This window comes from Uranotaenia lowii, chromosome 2 (genome assembly GCF_029784155.1).
Source record: "Uranotaenia lowii strain MFRU-FL chromosome 2, ASM2978415v1, whole genome shotgun sequence".
Classification (NCBI taxonomy): Eukaryota; Metazoa; Arthropoda; class Insecta; order Diptera; family Culicidae; genus Uranotaenia; species Uranotaenia lowii.
The window spans coordinates 208104787-208124395 of record NC_073692.1 but is presented as its reverse complement, the minus strand read 5'-3'; the positions used below and the strand labels follow the sequence as shown (position 1 = coordinate 208124395).

General features: G+C 40.3%; 1 protein-coding gene across 1 annotated transcript; it reads right to left on the bottom strand.

Annotated features, from left to right (window-relative positions):
- Positions 1-1144: 1144 nt before the first annotated feature.
- On the bottom strand, positions 1145-19205 carry LOC129748949 (cytochrome c oxidase subunit 5B, mitochondrial-like). The gene is made up of 4 exons (XM_055743764.1): positions 18985-19205; positions 18442-18615; positions 1710-1753; positions 1145-1640 (listed from the first exon to the last, which is right to left on the bottom strand). The coding sequence occupies exons 1-4, from the start codon at positions 19061-19063 to the stop codon at positions 1578-1580; spliced, it is 360 nt and encodes a 119-aa protein (XP_055599739.1). The 5' UTR covers positions 19064-19205; the 3' UTR covers positions 1145-1577.
- Positions 19206-19609: the final 404 nt, after the last annotated feature.

Sequence of the window (19609 nt, the reverse complement as noted above, 5' to 3'; positions counted from 1 at the left end):
GCTAGGTGAATGCGAAAAAGGTAAAATTTACCTTTTTGCTAGGTGAATGAAAAAAAGTAAAATTCACCTTGAAAAAGAGGTGGAAAAAATCACTTCGCTTCTCGGTAAATTTTAATTTTTTTTTAAATTTTCCGTGTCCGATACGATAGATGAGAGCCTACTGCTACTGTATAGAGAATTTTTATATGCATTACGATAAGCCGTGAAATTCTCATTAAAAAGATGGAAGAAGAGAACGAATGTGACCTGGAAGATGGATAATAATGGATGGAAGATTAAATTTGAAATTGAGCAGGCATGATTAGATTTATTCGATAAGGAAGGTATTATTGATGAGCTTGGAGCCTGCACTGAATCCCAAGCTAAGGAGGAAAAAAGAGCCGCAAAAAATTGCCGTTTTTGTGCGACATTTTTCGCCGCCTGAGTACTCGCCACCGAAAACTCGAAGGTAACATGTCTCAAAGCCAGGTTTGGAAATACCATGTCGATGGGAATCAACACATAAAAAACATTCCAGTTTTATGGCAGCAGAAAAAACAAGTGGGAAAATCAAATGCTTCCCGTATCTTGGAAGCCAGATAACGACTGAAGTCGGTACGAAATGCGGTACGTAATATTTTAGGAAAAAATGCCACAATGGGGTATATTTCCGAAAAAAAAATATGCAGAAAGGCCCGAAATGCGTTTGCGAGTCTCTCTATGAACTCAATTGTCAAATTTGCATTATCGGGTGCAAAACAATGTGCAAATATGCATTGACGACGCGAAAATTGCAAGAATTTTTGAATCTTTTCGCCGGTGTAATCAACGGCAATAGAAATCGAGAATCGGAAGCCTGAAAGTGGAGATGGATTTGGCAAACGAGATCTGCAGAGAGACCGTTGACTTGAGTTTAGATGGACATCGAAGAAAATTCAGACCTAGAAGTGTTAACGGCGTAGTCTAGCCGCGGAAACACGACCTGTCGACGAGAATTTTGACTGCCATTAAGTGAAGACGCTGACTCCGGTTCATCGGCAGAGAAGATCTTTTATTTCGGATCAATGCGTCGGCCAATCGGTGCTGGAACCTTACCGCTAACAAAGGAATATCCCCCGGCTAACTGCAATTATGGCTTTCTTTCAAACAAAAATAATTAACGATATCTACTTTCATCTTCTTCTAAGCGCAGCGAACGAGTTGGTTGATTACACAATCATAATTAAAAACTATCGGACATTGTTGGTTTTAATATTAAGTCTAGTTATGACACATCAAAACTAGCAACTACTTCATCGGCATAACTTCAGCATTGCGATACGCCGAGGTGCAACAAGGTCTAAAAAATCGGGATGATGTTGGACAAAATATGGTGAACGTACGAGAAGTCATTTTAATTGTAACTGTTTCGAAAGATAACAATTGCACCGTTGAATAAATTTTTGTTTCTCAAAGTTGCAGAAGAAGTTGAATTGATTTCTTTCGTTCGCTTAACATTTGAATCCTTTGATACCAATTTTATTACTCGTAACATATGCTTTTGTGTTTCTTGTGTTCTCTACAATTAGATTTCAAACTGACGTGTAAAAGCGTATCATTTAGATAGGAGCCTTCTCGACCAGCTTGAACCAATGTCCACATTCACAGCGCTTTGGTTGACCCTTTACGGTGGGAGGAAATATATAAGAATGCAAAAAATGAAAAAAAAAATCCATAAAAGCTCAACTTACCCGGTGCAGCCACATCCACGTAATGTAGGTCTGGTCTTCCTCACCTGGAATGAGAATAAACAGCTTTGTGTTAGGGATCTTTTCTATTTTTTTTCTTTGGGGCGGGATTCCAACCCGAAGGTCGTCCTTGTTATTAGAGAAATGATTAACACATTGCGGACCAAATACGAAATATCTCGTTTTTCGCTTGGCGTGTGTGCGTTCCACTAGAAAGCATAACTCAAATGGGATACATTTTATAAAGAAACTTTATTCTACATAATAATTCACAACGCCAGCTGGATAGCAACAAGTCGGCTGGGAAGAATGGCATCGCAGCTGAACTCAACAAGTTGGCCGATTGCCTACACCGGCTGATGGCCCTGAACTGGGACACCGGACAGCTACCAGAGGAGTGGAAGGAGAGGGTAATATGCTCCATCTATAAGAAGGACTACAAATTGGACTGTGAGAACAACCGGGCGATCGCTGTCCTAAATGCCGCCAACAAAGTGCTGTCCCGAGTCCGACTCCGCCGCCTAACGCCACAAGCAAACCGATTTGTGACCGGCTTCATGGAGGGACGGTCAACGACGCGACGGACCAAATCTTCACATTACGGCACATCCTTCAAAAATGCCGTGAACACCAAGTCCCTATGCACCATCTAATAATCGATTTCAAAGCCGCATACGACACGGTCGACCGTGACGCGCTATGGAAAATCATGGACGAGAACGGCTTTTCCGGGAAGCTGACCAGACTCATCAAAGCGACGATGGATACGCAGAGCTTCGACAAGGCGATGGGCTATCCTGCATGATGTTCAACGTGGCGCTCTAAAACAGATTTTCTACAGATCCAGTCAACTTATCTGCTTTGCCGAAGACATTGATATAGTCGGCAGATCATCTGCGGCGGTGGAGGAGATCTATCGCAAACTGAAACGCGATGCAGTAAGGATTGGGTTGACGATTAATACATCCAAGACGAAGTACATGCTGGCCTGCGGATCCGAAACCGATCGAACTCGCTTGTCCAGTAATAACAAGGTCACGATCGACGACGACGGGCTGGAGATAGTCGCAGACTTTGTCTATTTCGGTTCACTGGTCGCAGACAATGACACCAGCCGTGAGATCCGGCGGCAATTATCAGCGGAAGTCGTGCCTACTATGAACTCCACAACCAACTGCGGTCTAGAAGACTAAGCCCTCGCACGAAGTGTAACCTGTATATGACGCTTATTAGACCGGTTGTACTCTACCCTCACGGGACATAGGTATTGCTCGTGGAGGACCTGCGTACACTCTGAGTATTCGAGCGATGAGTGTTAAGAACCATCTTTGATGGCGTGCAGGAGAACGGAGTGTGGAGGCGAAAGATGAACCACGAGCTCGCGCGACTCTACGGCGAACCCAGTATCCAGAAGGTTGTGAAGGCCAGCATATACGATACGCTGGGCAGGACATGTTGCGAGAATGCCTGACGACTGTCCTGCAAAACAGGTGTTCGCTACTAATCCGGTAGGTAACCAGCAGATCGTGGCCTAGAGGATGATAGCATCCTTGCCTTCTAAGCCAACGTTCATGAGATCGAATCCCGGTCGTGACATAACCTGGCATACATAGTAAATATGATGAAGGTTGGCGGTTTTAGCACTAGTGAAATGCTAGCCGGGTATACCTTGGAATTGTACGCCTCAATTCGTGCAGCACATGCATGTGGACGAATCTTTTCAAGGGAACTTAGATTGCACTTGGAGATCCTACCTAGTTATGTGTGTGCTCGTAGTGCTACCGGTAAACAACTGCATCTTCAACCAATAGTCCGGGTGTCAAGTAGCATAGCAAAGTTAAAAATAATAACGCGGAGTAATACCACAATAGAACAACTTAATGGTCGCAGTGGACTCTCTCCCCAACAGGAAAAAATCCGGTAGGAACGAGACGAGCAGGGGCGCAACGAGCGAGGTGGTAAGACCAAGTGGAGCGTGATCTGGCGAATGTGGGATGTCCGAGAAATTGGAAAAAGGTTGTCATGGAACTAGTGAGTTTTAGGAATTATGTTCGTCAAGTTATGTCGGAAGCCGGAATACTATGAAAATAAAAATAAATTCTTCAGTCGTTTCTGAGATAGAGAATGCCAATTTTCTTTGCGGTTCTTAATGTGTTAAAATATGTACTTTGAAAGTATTTAGTGCAAGCTTAAAAAAGTTTATCAAAGACAAAATAGATGAATTCATACAGAGTATTCAAAAAGTTTGAGCGGCCATATCCACCCTGTCTGAGGGGCTATGGAAAACAACCATAGGTGTTTATCGAGACAAATGAGCAAATCAACGCATCTTACCATAAGATCAAGGTTTTTGCGAAGGTTGTGGCATCTACAAAAAGTTTCAATAAAAGTTTCACAAAGACGGCAAATATCTCCCAAGCGTGGTGTCGGAAGAATTTGAGTGATTGCACGTTAAGGCCAGAACAAATATCATTAGGCCAGAACAAATATCAGTTTCTTCTTTTGACATGCCCCCATTCAAAACCTAACAACTTTTTTGTCAAATAAGATACAAAGTGATGGTCTTCCACAAAGTTGTTCAGCGGTAAAATTTTCTCTAGAAAATTTATAAATTGGCACAAACACCATAAGCATTCTCGGTTCCACAGAAGATATAAAAATAATGTTCATTTTTCAGTACAAAATATCCAATTTTCCCATACAAACCTAAAAGTTCAAATTTACTCATGTAACGTGTAACGAATTCGCACGCAAATAAACAAAATCAAGAACAATTGTGGATTGAGTTTCGGACTTGTAATTTATCGAGATTTCAACGACACTCGGTCAAATGAGTACTTCGAGCGCTTTTTGTTTGTTCGACGAATGATAGTTATGAAATGAACAACGTGGCCAGATATACGGATTTTACGTGTCACAGAACACAAAATTTTAAAAATATTCAGATTTCACAGATTTTTGAAATTTTGTAGGTATTTTCCAAATTATAATTTTTATGTAAACATAAATTTTGAATTTTTAACCTTTTTTTGGAAAAGCATGATAAGATTGGTAATTTTTTTTTTTTTTTTTTTGTAAATTCTTTATTTGAAACGGCTCATACCTTTAGGCTTTAAGGAGCCAAACTCGTTTTGTTTGATAACAATTGTGTGCTTATATCTAGTTCACTTTAAAAGAAAAAAGAAGATAGATAGGGAAATATGAAAATAAGAAGAAATTATAGACGAAGATCAATAGCTTTTAGGAAAAGATATATTTCGAACATGTAGTCCAAGTCTCTCACCCCCAGCACATCTCTCACTGGAACATAGGGTGGTTTTCCTCGGGCCCGAAGGGAGTCTATGAAATTCGTTCTGGCGACAAGATGGACCTCGCACGACCAAACAATATGCTCGATGTCATGGTAACCTTAAGATTGGTAATGTTTTTTAAGTAAAATGTTTTCATGACTTTTCGAAGAAATTATTGCTATTTTCATCACAGAAAACCATCACAGAATTTTTGGGTAAAATCACAGGAAATCAGATTTTTTTTTCGTAAAAACACAGAATTTTTTTCGGCAACCTTGGATATAGCTGATAGAGGGACCCTCAAAAACGGCAATATACTAAGTTATCATGGACCGGATAAGTCTTCAACTTCAATTACTTTGCTAGGATTTTGGTGATCGATGTTGGAGTCGTTTATTTAAAACCGGTATTTTGTTGTGATGGAATGTCATTACAGAGCATTTTAAGATACTGATATTTTGATTACAAAAGTGAACGCCAATATGACACTATTGGAAGTTTGGCGACATATGAAACTATTTCTTCTGAGACCCTCAAAAAATTCTAGAAATCTTTAATTGTGCATCATTATTTTATTTTTTATGAACGCACTCTGAAAGAACAGAAAAAAAACTCCCTAATCAGACCTTGAGCCAATTTGACTCTCATCGCTCAAAATCGATACATCTCTCATGATTCTCAACCGATTTTTACAAAATACATAGTTTTGGAAATTTCTTGATGAAACTCAAATATGTTTTAGGACACTATTAACGATATTAAGCTACAACACTTCAGTTTTCCGTTGTTAATAGTGTAAGAATAAAAATTCGAATAAAACATGCTTCGGAAATAAGACTGTAGATCAGCTAATGGATACCCGAAAAAAATTCACTTAGTTTCAAAAAAAGGCTTAAGTTAGAAGCTTTACGTTGCGTACAAGGATATGTTTTTTTTTTACATTTTTTTTCAGATCATGACCACAACAAATGTAAAAGAGTGGTGTAAAATCGTACTTTCAATCAATGAACAGGCAAAATTGGTTAAATCATTGGAAAGTTGACGTAATTTGGCACATTTTCGCATCTTTAATTTCTCAAGCCAGTGAAAAGTAAAATTTAAGTGTTAGAAAATCTGAGAAATTGCAAATTAAAAAAAGTTAAAAAAAACTGCTACCTTCAAAAATTTGTCAAAAATTTTGTGTTTAGTATTTTGAGAATCTAAAGATCACTTCTGCCAAATTACGTCAACTTTCCAAAATTTAAAAGTATGGGTTTTATACCACTTTTTTACATTTTTTTTGTGGTCTTGAAAAAAATTTTAAGAAAAAAATATCCTAAAACATCAGAACCATATTAAGGTCGGCGGGCCGGAGACCGTGGAAGGTTGTCGGACCAGAAGTCAACTGGAAGGTCTTCGAACCGGAAAGCCAGGTGGCAGTCGACAAGCCAGGAAACACGGAACATCGTCGGACAGGTGTAATGGAAGGTCGTTTGGACAGATCCTTGGAAGGTCGACGAGTCGGGAGCCAGCGGAAGGTCGTCGGGCCAAAATAAGAGCGTCGAACCGGAACCAAACTCGTCGGGCTCGATTCGTTAGTTGGTCATCGTACCGAAAGCCATGGAAGGTTGGCGGACCGGTATCATGGAACGTCGTCAAGTCAGGAACCAGGTGGTGGTTGTCGAACCAGGAGTCACTGGTGGACTTGCGAGCGGGGTACCACGGAAAGTCGTCAAGCCGGTATCATGAAAGGTCGTCGGACCGGGCAGCCAAGTGTAGGTCGTCGGGCTGGAACCACTGGGAGGCGCAAGCCTAAGAAAAGGCGACGAGGCGCAGGAGAAAGCTTCGAGCCGTAGGGAGTCGAGACCAGAAGTCAGCTGGAAGGTCGTCGGATCGGTGCCAGGTCAAGGTCATCTGATCAGAGATCGAGGAAGGTAGTCGGACCAGGATCCAGTTGGAAGGTCGTCGAGCCAGGAATCATGGGAGGTCGATGAGCCGAAACCACTGGAAGATTGTCAAGAGCGTGGTGCAATGAAGGCGACGTATGAGGTCCGGCACGTGCGTGATAGAAGAGCCGCCGAAGGCAGTATGTAGACTGCAGTGTGTATGTTGAGGAGGATTGTTGAAATTTGTCTCATCGTAGTAGTCGATGAGACAAATTACAACATACACATAATTAATAAACAATTAGATAGGTAACCATAGGGATGTATATTTAAACCAATAGGTTAAGATGGAAAATAAATAAAGCATTCCAAGTTTAACCTCCAAGCAGAACAAGTTTCTCTTTTCCACTGCCCATAGTCAAAGATCTTCAAGTATCAAGATAGTCGGGCTGTTGTTTTTTCGAACAAGTCGTTGGCGTCACCTACACAATGTATATGGTGCTGCCGCCCTTCGAGATGGGATCCAAGCTTTGCAGCTTTTCACACAAGCAGGGTAAGCATTATTCATCGTCATTAGTCAAATGACTATGTCACTCTCAGGAGAAATTTAACCATGTGTAGGAGCTTCGCCAGTCGCATGATGGAGAAATGTTGATTGTTGTCGTGCTTTATCCATCATGCGAGTAGTGAGGCTCCGTCAATTGAGAACAGTGCCAGTCGTTTGATGAAACAAAACTAGTCGGGTCAAGCGTGACGGGCGAAATTTACCAACATTGCACACAAGTATTGCAGCTTTGCATTCAAGCTTTAATTGGAAGCACATCATCACACTAATACTTAGAAAATCAAGCGTAACTTCACTAACACAATGTTTATGTTTATATTGTTTACAACAGTGCAATTTGCACTGGTGTATGTGTGCGTGAAAAAAGTTCAAACTCGAGCTTGGATCTCACCCCGTCAACCCTCATTTGGCGCTAGTGTTTTGTCGCCAGGATTCCGTGGAAGCCGATAGCGCCTGGCATAGTGCTTTCAACACTAATAGGATATGAGAAAGTTTTCAAGACTTTTCTGTGAAATGAATTTAAAGAGCTTAAAATTTCTCCGGAAATGGCCGGTACTTAATTGGTAGGAAAATATGGACGTATTGTAGCTAGTACGTTCATTGAAGGGAGTGTGCTACTTCGACAGTGGAAACCATCTTCGTCTAGCACGATCGACATCTCGTGATAATTCTTCGTCATCTACGGGCATTTTCGTGTAATCCTAAACCAAGTTTTCTGGTGACAGCTGATGCCCTCCTGTTTGAAGTTTTGTGGAATAAGGGCTACTAGTCTTCTGACGTTTAGAGATGACAGGATCCAAGAAACGGTGATCACGGCACATTCAATTCGATAATTAAAAATTACAAATTATCATACCAAACTGTTAACTAACGTGCGGTCGATACGAACTTGGTTATTACCACGATGCTTATGTCAATACGTATTCAAACTCAGCTAAAAAGCATGTAGCGATGGTTTAAATACTGATGTCGTTTAATCTTTATCGAATTTCGAGCACATACAATACAGTACCGTTCATAATTGTATACACTGTAAATTTTTGCCTCGGTTTCCAGCAAAAAAAATTGCTGGAAACGTTCAGCAATCCAAATTTTTGCTGGAAACCAGCAATCGGTTTTCGAATTGCTGGATTTTTCAGCATTCGGTTATGTGCTTGTCATTTTTGCTGAAAATCAGCAATCGGTTTTCAAATTGCTGGACTCTCCAGCAATTGATCTAGTTTGCTGGAAAATCAGCAATCGAATTGTCAATTTGGAGTTTGTATTTGTTTCGTACGCTGAAGTAAGGTGAGATTCTATTTCACGAATTTAGGTTAAATTAATATAATTATTTTATTTTCCTCTATATTCTAGCAACCAGGCATCAAGTCAAGGGTAAGTTTTTATTGTACAGGTAGATATTCCATAGAAGATACTAATCAAAACTATTTTTACAGGTGGCGGATGATCAACACTTTGGCACAAAGCGGCCACCCCAGAGCCGGTGTTAGAAAGTGGTGAAAAAAAAGTTTTTTTTTGAAAATGAATAAATTCTTTATTGAAAATGGGTGAAAATAAATGTTTTTATTGCTTATTATATGCACAGCCAATATTAAACTTTAATTTTGAATTGAAATATAAATTTAATACTAAATACTGCCGGTTGTGTTGAAAGAAATAGCTGGTTTCCAGCAATCTGGATTGCTGATTTTCCAGCAATTTGAATTGCTGGAAACCAGCATTAACGTTTGCTGTTTTTTCCAGCAATTGAAATTGCTGGAAATTTTGCTGGAAAGTCAGCGGGACAAAAACCAGCAAAATTTTGCTGGTTTCCAGCAAAACAAAATTTGCTGTGTAGAAATTGAAAGCAAGTGCACAGTCACTTCGAATTTGTACTCCCATAACTTTTCACTCTCATGATATTTTTTGATAAAATTTTCTGCGTATGAAAGATCATCTATCACACTACGATATCACACAGTTTGGGCTTTCTAAAATTTGTGTGTCCTGAGATACAGTAATGCCATTCTACCATTGAAACTACAATATCTCAGAAACTATGCTACACTTTTTATCGAAACTTTGCAGAGTGATTGTTGGAATAGCATGTCTGAAGTTTTTGGAAAGTTATATTGATGGGATCAAAAGTTACACGAGGTACAATATTTCAGGCATGAACCTTAGAATACGATTTTTTTAGAATATTGGACGAATGTTTCCATAAGGGTATATACGGACGATAGTATTGGCGACAAATTGGCCTCAGCCATAACCTAAAATTTTGATTTGCTGGCGGCCTTACCAGTGATGCTAGGTGCGTTACAAAAATCAGTTTTTGCTTATTTTAAACTAATAATAATATTTTTGAACTAATTAAATTTTTAAACTATCAACAGCTAAACGATTGAATTCATTGCGGGGCGTCTCTGAATGGATGAAGATAAGATCTTTTGCTAATGAATTGTCCAGGTGAATTCGAAACATCTGAAATATGTTACTGTATAATAAGTACTGCTTGGTAGATTAAAAAAAGAGTTGTTTATAACTTCTAAACGAATGCAGAATCATTCACTGTTACAAACAAGTAAACTAATAAAAGTCCCCTCTTTGTTGACTTTGAAAATAATCGCCTACGTGCTCCGATTATTTTGAACATATCCACATAATTCGCTACATCGTTTAAGTGTGCGATACAGACAGTTGTAATTTCGTTCAGATAAATGGTGCGTTTAATTTCACATTCGAGTAGCTATCTACGGGAAAGTTGCAAATTCTCAGTACTCATGAAATGGTTTTTAAATAACAAAGCAATTAAAAAAATATGATAATTTTCCAAATATCAATGCACTTGGCACCCCTGAACACCCGAAAAAATCAAAACACGAACATCTGTGTATCGTTTTCCACAGGGCGAATTTGTCGATATTTGTACAGGAAACTTGCGTTTATCGTGCGCCCTTCTCAAAAATCGATTCTGTTTTCCTATGGTTTGAGGTTATGGCTGAGGCCTCCTGCTAAGGTGGTGTTCGTGTTGAACTGTCAATATATCCTAATAGGAAAATCATATTTCGTTATCGAATTTTGAAAAGGGCGAATGCGCCAAGATCTTTATTTCGAAAAAAAGAAAACGCGTTCAAAATTTGACAGCTCTATAAGCTCCCAGAAAAAATTTTATTTTGTTTTCTTTTTTTTCGAAAACCATTTAACGTTATACACTCAAAATGTAGATCTTCGAACGAACTTTATCACTCAGCTGATAACTCCATTTGTTTACATTTGGCGTATTCGCCCTATTCAAAATTCACTACCGATTTTATGATCAACAACCAATAATCCCCATTCATTCCAACCGTTATCTTTGTACCGTGCAGTCGCATTGTTTCGTTGCTCTATAGTAAAACAATAGATTGTGGTTTCGTGTATTCACGTCGTGTTTCCAGCCCGATACAACTGGCCTTGTATACGCCGTTAAGGAGTTCTGGGATCCAATTGGTAACCCGCCAATCCGGAGTAGGTGTGCCGTCGCCGGGGACCAGGAGGAATCTCAACACGACAGCCAGTTGACCACGAAAGAGAAAAGCATTTTTTTTTCGACCAAACCACGTGGTGAACTCAAGGTCATCAGATCAGCTGCCACAACGAAATCGAGCCGAGCTACACGAAAGGAGGGTGGCTACAAAACAAAGCCTCACCAACTTCATCACAACTGGACTCCTTTGAAACAACAAAAAAAAAAAGATTTGTATTTACTTTTTTTCATTTTCCCTTTTTTCTATTCTAACCTAGTACTAGCTTCAGCTATCTTTTCTCTTTATTTTTTTTCTTTGCATTTTGATAAGTGTACTTCGTTCATATTTTCATTACGGGAGTAATAAAATATGAGCGAAGGCGGGGGGGAGTACCCCGCAGTTCCTATGGATGATGCGGGCATGCTCTATGAAAATGTTGAGCACCTGGAGGACCCTAGCTTTTCCACTGAGAACAACATCTCAGTTGATGAAGCGGGCCCTTCAGGTGCTCATACATTTACAAAAGAAGATCTCTCGGCATCACCCACAGAAACTACGACCCCCCGAATCAAGGTTTATTCGGCTAATTCGACCTTTGCTGGTCCATGGGTGGTTTTTTTCCGGCCTAAACCTAACGGAAAACCGCTCAACGTTATTCAAATAACGAAGACTCTGGCTAAGTGGTCCTCTGTAACCAGCGTTACAAAGGTAAGACCAAACAAATTGCGAGTTGTCGTGGCTAGCCTGAAAGCAGCCAACGAAATTGTTGCCAGCAATCATTTCAACTTGGAATATCGAGTTTTTGTTCCATCTCGAGAGGTGGAAATTGAAGGAGTGATATCCGATATGAGTCTGACAGCAGAATATGTTAAAGCCCAGAATATGTTAAAGGCGTGGGCAGATTCAGGAGCCTCAACTCGACTGAGGTCAAAATCTTGGACTGCCGCCAACTCGTGACTGCCTCCGTCGTTGCTGGCGTTAAAAAATATTCGCCGTCAGCCTCATTTCGGGTAACATTTGAGGGTACAGCACTCCCTCATTATGTCCTCATTGATGACATGCTAAGGCTTCCGGTTAGGTTGTTCGTGCCTCGTCCCATGAACTGCGACAAATGTGTCAAAATAGGACATACTGCCTCCCACTGTTGTAGTAAACCTCGTTGTTCTCGTTGTGGTGAAAATCATGGGGATGGAGCGTGCTCCGCAACAGTTCACAAATGTGTATATTGCGGAGGTTCTCCCCAGGATTTATCTTCTTGTGATGCATTTAAAAACAGTTCGGTAAAACAGAGGCGTTCGTTAATAGAAAGATCTAAACGCTCCTATGCCGCAGTTCTGAAAAGCACATCTCCTCCGGTAGAATCTCTCTCAAACAATGTTTTTTCTATACTGCCGGTTGACGACGGTGCCACAGATACAACTGATGAAGAACAGCCATCATGCTTGTTAGGAAGCTCCCGGAAGCGTTCAAAGATAACTTCTCCTAAAATTCCTAAAAAGGTCCCCCTAATCAGTTCATCAATCAGCAGTGGTAAGAAATCTTCAGTGGATAAGGAGAACCAAATCCCGCCTGGTTTTCGCGGGAAAACTACATCTTCCAATGATCCTGCAGTCGCAGGAACATCAAAATACCCAACACCTAACACTAGCTCTTCTGCGGTGACTGTCCAAATGGGACTTTTCAAGCTGTCCGATATTGTGAATGGACTGCTTTCGTTTTTTGATGCATCGGACTCCATCAGAAGCATTATTACAGCAATGCTTCCTATTGTGAAGACATTTATTGAGCAATTGATGCAAACTTGGCCCCTTCTTTCAGTGTTTATCTCTCTCGATGGCTAATTTACGCCGAGAGGTCGGAGATATCACTGTTATACAGTGGAATTGTCGTAGTCTCATTCCTAAACTGGATGTGGTCAACCATTTACTTCATAAAACAAACTGTGATATTTTTGCATTGTCCGAAACTTGGTTATCTTCTCAATCTAACATCTCATTCCACAATTTTAATGTTATCCGTCTGGATCGTGACGATTCTTATGGAGGGGTGCTTTTGGGGATCAATAAGTGCCACTCTTTTTATAGAATTCACCTTCCTTTATCGGGCGGAATTGAAGCTGTTGCTTGTCATACAACTATAAGAGGTAAGGACTTATGTGTTGTCAGTTTGTATTGGCCTCAGAGAGTTGCAGTGGATCGAAATCACCTGGAGGACCTGTGCTCAGTGCTCCCCGAGCCAAGGTTGATCCTTGGGGACTTCAATTCGCATGGAACTGTCTGGGGAGAACAAATAGACGATAGTCGTTCTACTCTTATCTATGACATTTGTGACAGTTTCAATTTAACAATTTTGAACACGGGTGAAAAAACACGGGTACCTAAACCTCCTGCAAGACAAAGCGCAATTGACCTCTCACTTTGCTCAAATTCCCTATCATTTGATTGCCAGTGGAAGGTGGTCCATGATCCTAATGGTAGTGATCACTTGCCTATCGAAATTACTATCACTAATGGGGTCAGCTCTTCGAATTTTACGAATATGACATATGACCTTACAAGACACATCGACTGGAAAAAGTACTCGGACGAAATAATACTAGCCATCGATTCTATGCATGTTCTATCTCCGTTGGAGGAGTACCACTTTCTTTCAAGTTTGATATATGAAAGTGCACTTTGTGCCCAAACGAAACCCATCCCAGATGCATCTGTTCCTAGAAGGCCCCTAATCCTTGGTGGGACCAGCAGTGTTCCAAGCTTTATAAAGACAAATCGAAAGCATTCAAAGATTTTCGAAAACATGGAACTCTCGTCCTTTTTGAAACATATGTTTCCCTCGAAAAACAGTTCAAAAATTTGATCAAGGGGAAGAAAAAGGCGTATTGGAGGAATTTTGTGGGTGGTTTATCACGGGAAACATCCTTGAGTACCTTGTGGAGAGTGGCACGAAGCATGCGTAACCGATCATCTACAAATGAAAGTGAAGAATATTCACATAGATGGATATTTAACTTCGCACGGAAAGTCTGTCCAGATTCTACACCTTCGCAAAAAATAATCCGGAATGTGCCTCCAGATAGGTGTGATCTAGATTCCAGCTTTTCAATGGTCGAATTCTCACTTGCTCTCCTCTCTTGCAACAATTCAGCTCCGGGAATTGATAAAATCAAATTTAACTTGTTGAAAAACCTCCCGGATGCCGCAAAGTTTCGCTTGTTAAATTTATTTAATCAATTCTTGGAGCACAACATAGTTCCCCAAGAGTGGAGACAAGTGAGAGTCATTGCTATCCAAAAGCCCGGAAAACCAGCTTCTGATCCCAATTCGTACCGTCCAATAGCGATGTTGTCTTGTATACGGAAATTGATGGAGAAAATGATTTTGTTCCGATTGGATAAGTGGGTGGAAACAAATGGTCTCCTTTCAGATACTCAATTTGGGTTTCGCAGGGGCAAAGGGACGAACGATTGTCTTGCTTTGCTGTCTTCAGAGATACAAATGGCGTATGCGAAACGTGAGCAAATGGCTTCAGTGTTTCTAGACATGAAGGGAGCTTTTGATGCTGTCTCAATAGAGGTTTTGTCAGACAAATTGCACTCCCAAGGTCTGCCTCCACTATTGAACAACATCTTATACAGCTTGCTTTGTGAGAAACATCTGAACTTTGCTCACGGAGATATTGCAATTAGAAGAACCTCTTACATGGGCCTCCCACAGGGTTCATGTTTGAGTCCACTTTTGTACAACTTTTACGTGAGTGACATCGACAGTTGTCTCTCTGAAGGCTGCACTCTAAGACAACTTGCAGATGATGGCGTGGTGTCTGTCACAGGATCTACTGAGTCTCATCTGCACAGACCTTTACAAGATACTTTAGACCGATTGTCTTCCTGGGCTTTGGGGCTTGGGATTGAGTTTTCTTCTCAGAAAACGGAGATGGTTGTTTTCTCTAAGAAACATAGACCTGCTCAACCTAAGCTTCAACTTCTGGGCAGAACGATCACTCAATCGAGGTGTTTCAAGTATCTTGGGGTTTGGTTTGATTCCAAGTGTACCTGGAGAGCCCATATTGAGTATCTGAAAGGAAAATGCCAACAAAGAATCAATTTTCTCCGATCAATCACTGGCACCTGGTGGGGAGCCCATCCAGAAGATCTTATAAAACTGTACCGTACAACGATTCTCTCAGTGATGGAATATGGCAGTTTCTGTTTCCAATCAACTGCTAAAACGCACCTCATCAAACTCGAGCGTATTCAATATCGATGTCTACGAATAGCATTGGGTTGTATGCCCTCAACGCATACCATGAGTCTCGAAGTTTTGGCAGGTATACTTCCACTGAAAGATCGATTTTATTCACTATCTCTCCGGTTCCTCATCAGGTGTGAGGTCATGAACCCATTGGTGATTGCAAATTTCGAGAAGCTCCTTGAGCAAAATTTTCAAACAAAATATAGGGCTGTATATCATGAATTCATGTCTATGCAGGTTAATCCTTCATCGTATTCTTCCATCCGTGTTTTTCTCCCTGACTACGACATCTCCTCTGTCCAGTTTGATTTGTCCATGCAGCAGGAAATCCGTGGGATCCCTGAACAACTACGTCCCTTCGTTGTTCCAAGGATTTTTTATGCAAAGTATGGACACGTCAATGCTGAACAAATGTACTTTACTGATGGATCTCTTATAAACGAGTGTACCGGGTTTGGAGTGTTCAATCAAATATCCTGTGCATCTTATAGTCTGCAATCTCCATGCTCCGTGTATATCGCTGAATTAGCAGCCATTCATTGGGCACTGGATAACATAGCCACGCGAACCATTGAACACTATTTCATTGTAACGGACAGTCTCAGCTCAGTTGAGGCTATTCGTTCAATAAAGCCCGGAAAGCACTCACCGTACTTCCTTGAGAAGATACGGATAACGTTGAGTGCTTTATCAAGACGCTGCTTTAGCATCACCTTCGTTTGGGTTCCTTCACATTGCTCGATAGTGGGCAATGAGCAGAGATGTTAAAATCGCGAGTCTACATACTCGCACTTTGCCCTTCTTTGCAGAACGATTTTATTTCGTTAAACTCAATCTGCAATGATGCTATCTAAAGTTCAACTCGGAAAGCATCAGGAAGTAAGCTTCGGGTAAACTCGGCAGGAGTAAACAGCAATCGGGGGAGAAACATCAGCGAAGCAAACGAACAGTTCAGCGAATTAAAGAAAAAATCGTTTTCGTTCGGCAGCCGAACACATCAATCGGACAACGCATGGGGGCGTGGCTAAAAGTGATAGATACAAGGGAACGGGAAACGAGCGAGAGAAGGGTGCGAAGAATGTTAACTCGGTCCGTCGGGCAACGATCGCTCGTGAGCATTCGTGTACGGTAAGCTTCGTTCTGTTGTTTCATTGGTGTGATTTTATTTCTGCGAGGAGGGGAAAACATCAACTCGGAACTGTTCTCTTTGTTTTGTGTGCAATCACGTCATGATTGGAACGAAGATAAAATCAATCTGCACACAACAAGTTAAACTCGGAAAAAATCAGCCGAATGATTCTTTCCGAGGCGAGTTTAAACACCGCTGGCAATGAGAAGGCAGACTCACTAGCGAAGGTGGGTGCAACTGAAGGCGATATTTATCAGCGTCAAATTGCCTTCAATGAGTTCTATTTTTTGATTCGTCGAAACGCTCTCGTCAACTGGCAGCGCAAATGGTACGAAGATGAGAAGGGCCGCTGGCTCCACTCGATTATTCCAAAGGTAAGCCTCAAACCCTGGTTTAATAGGTTGGACCTGAGTCGGGATTTTATTCGTATATTCTCTCGTCTCATGTCCAATCATTATTCCATGGATGCGGTACTCTATCGTTTAAATATTGCTGGCAGCAATTTGTGTGGCTGTGGCCAAGGCTACCACGACATCGAGCATATTGTTTGGTCATGTGAGGTCCATCTAGCCGCCAGAGCGGATTTATTGGACTCCCTTCGGGCCCGAGGGAAACCACCCTACACCCCAGTAAGAGATGTATTAGCTGCGATAGACCTTGATTACATGTTTGAAATCTACCTCTTCTTAAAAGCTATCAACCTCCGTCTCTAACCAATCCTTTACTATTTTCCCTATATCTATTCTAGTTTTTAACAATGAATTGTAAATACAAAAAAAACTGACTTTGGCTCCTTAAAACCTTCGGTATGAGCCGTTTCAAATAAACGAATTATAAAAAAAAAAACCAATAATCCTATTTTACTCCAAAACTTAAAACAAGATCGTGAGATTCTGATTTCAAAAAACAAATGGATTTATTCCATTTATCTTTTCGTTATTGTTTTTGTCAGACATTTTTTGACTGATTTGTGGATGGAAAAAATATTGTCCTCATGAATCGTCCAATATTCTATAGAAATTGCATTTTTAGGTTCATGTCTGAAATATTGTACTTCGCGTAACTTTTGATCCCATCAATGGAACTTTCCAAAAACTTCAGACATGCTTACTTTATATTTCAACAATCACTATGCAAAATTTCAATAAAAAGTGTAGCGTAGTTTCTGAGATATTGAAGTTCAAATGGTAAAAATCCAAAATCTGCTTTTTGTAGAATTACTCTATCTTAGGTCACGTAAATTTTAGAAAGCTCAAATTTTGTGATATAATATTGTGATAGATGATCTATCTTATGCAGAAAATTTTACCCAAAAAAATAACATGATGGTGAAAAATTATGGAAGTTCTAAGTCGAAGTGACAGTGCGCTTGCTTCCAATTTCTATACAATTATGAACGGTACTGTACTGCTTTTGTATATCAAAAGCACCTTCGTAAATTTGCAGCATACAATCCGTTATGGAGAATGTAATATTTGTAATACCTGTAATTAACATAACATTTATTTTGGAGAAGCTATTTTGTAATTTTCATTTTGTTCTTTGTGGTCCGTAGCTAAATATTGTAGAAACATTTTGAACCCGAGTTAGGCCTACCAAGTTGGAAGGAGTTTGAATATTGCTTAGTCATTAAGTTAAATTAATTTGGCATACTTATTCAAATAAGCATTGCAGCAGCTAATTCATGGTCTCCACATGGTATATGCTAAGTAATAATTGTCGCTAAGTTCTGCAGAACCGATTATGATTAACACATAACATGTGTTTATTCAGAAATTAAAGAGCCTTTTTCAATCTATGGAACATCTTATTGGAACCACATCCCACTTTTGACTAAGGCTACGACCACCATGGCCTCATTCAAGAGGGGATTAGACAGGAGATAATTTTATTTTTTTTTAATCATTAGTTACACGCGTATTTCATTAAAGTGTCTTGCTTGACGTAGGGTCAATAATTTTTTTTATTAACTTTAAGGTTCCCGTTAATACAAATTACAATTACGATTATATTATATGCATTTTCAATGCTATTGGATATTTTGAGCATTGTAAGTTATAAAAATATTTGTTTGAACATCGTTTTAAAGGAACTTCTTGAAATTCATTTCTCAAGGTTAATCAATTTAAAATCAGCAATACTTACAAACGCATCCGACCAAGCGGGACTCGAATGCCGATGGAATATTGTTAGGGTTTTCCTTGGTTCCGGGGCCGCGCTTGAACACTCGCATATCGAAGGGATCGGTATCACCGGCCTTGTGGGCTAGCAGTTCACGTTTTTCCAGACCGGTGGCATGTTCCAGCGGATCGTTCATCACTGAAATGGAAGGATACAGAGAGATTAGAGAAAGGGTGTTGGATTCAATAAAATTCATAACAAACTAGTAGTGCACTGGAGGATGCGTTCAGTCATCTGATCGACCATCACGAACTTTTCCCGAAGCACTTAATCATAATTGGATTGTTTCGCAAATCAAAGGGCACTGTTGAAAGTAGCATTTCGAAACGTAAAGGCGAAATTCTTCCGTTCTGTGTTCAAAATAACGTTTCCAAACACAAAATTTTTCCCATTACGTAAGTCCCGTTCCGTTGTGGTTGCGAAAAAAAATCTTCCCTTGTCGCACGGAAGGAAAAAAAATGGTTGTGCAACCACGAGATGGGACTATCTGGAAAATTGAGAACTTACTTTTGCAGAACCGCACCGGTGTGTAGGCGACCTGACGCTTGGCCGCGCTCAGCATCAATCTACCGCACAGGGACGCCATTCTTATGGATGAATAGTTCGGTTCGAAAATGTGTCCTCCTTCCGTACAATACCGGAGTTTCGAAGCACTAACTTTGGCTCTTTTGGTCTGCTTTCGAACTTTTCGAGGCGGCGAGGGTTCGGGAAAAAGTTCGATTTGACAGCGGATAAATTTACGTAAACGTCAGTTGACGGTCGGTGTTTGACATACACGCTGAGCGCACGAAATGCAAATTTCCGTGGCTCTGTTCAATGACCAATTAGATAGAATTTTTCAAACTTTTTGAAACAAAAAAAAAGCTTATAATGGATTTTATAGTAATTGAACTGCACTTATTTGAAATAGATAATAAAAAATAGTTATCTCAAAATGATACTGCTAATATTGAACACGGATATGCCAGGTGTTTTGCCAAAAAGCAGTGCTCTACGACTAGAAAAATCTGTTTCTCAGTACGCCACTAGTTAACATGTTAAAAATTCGCACGAATATGCAGCAAAAAATAGTATTCTTTCCACGAGTGAATTTTTTTTAAAAATTTTTTACCCATGGTGCACAATATACAAT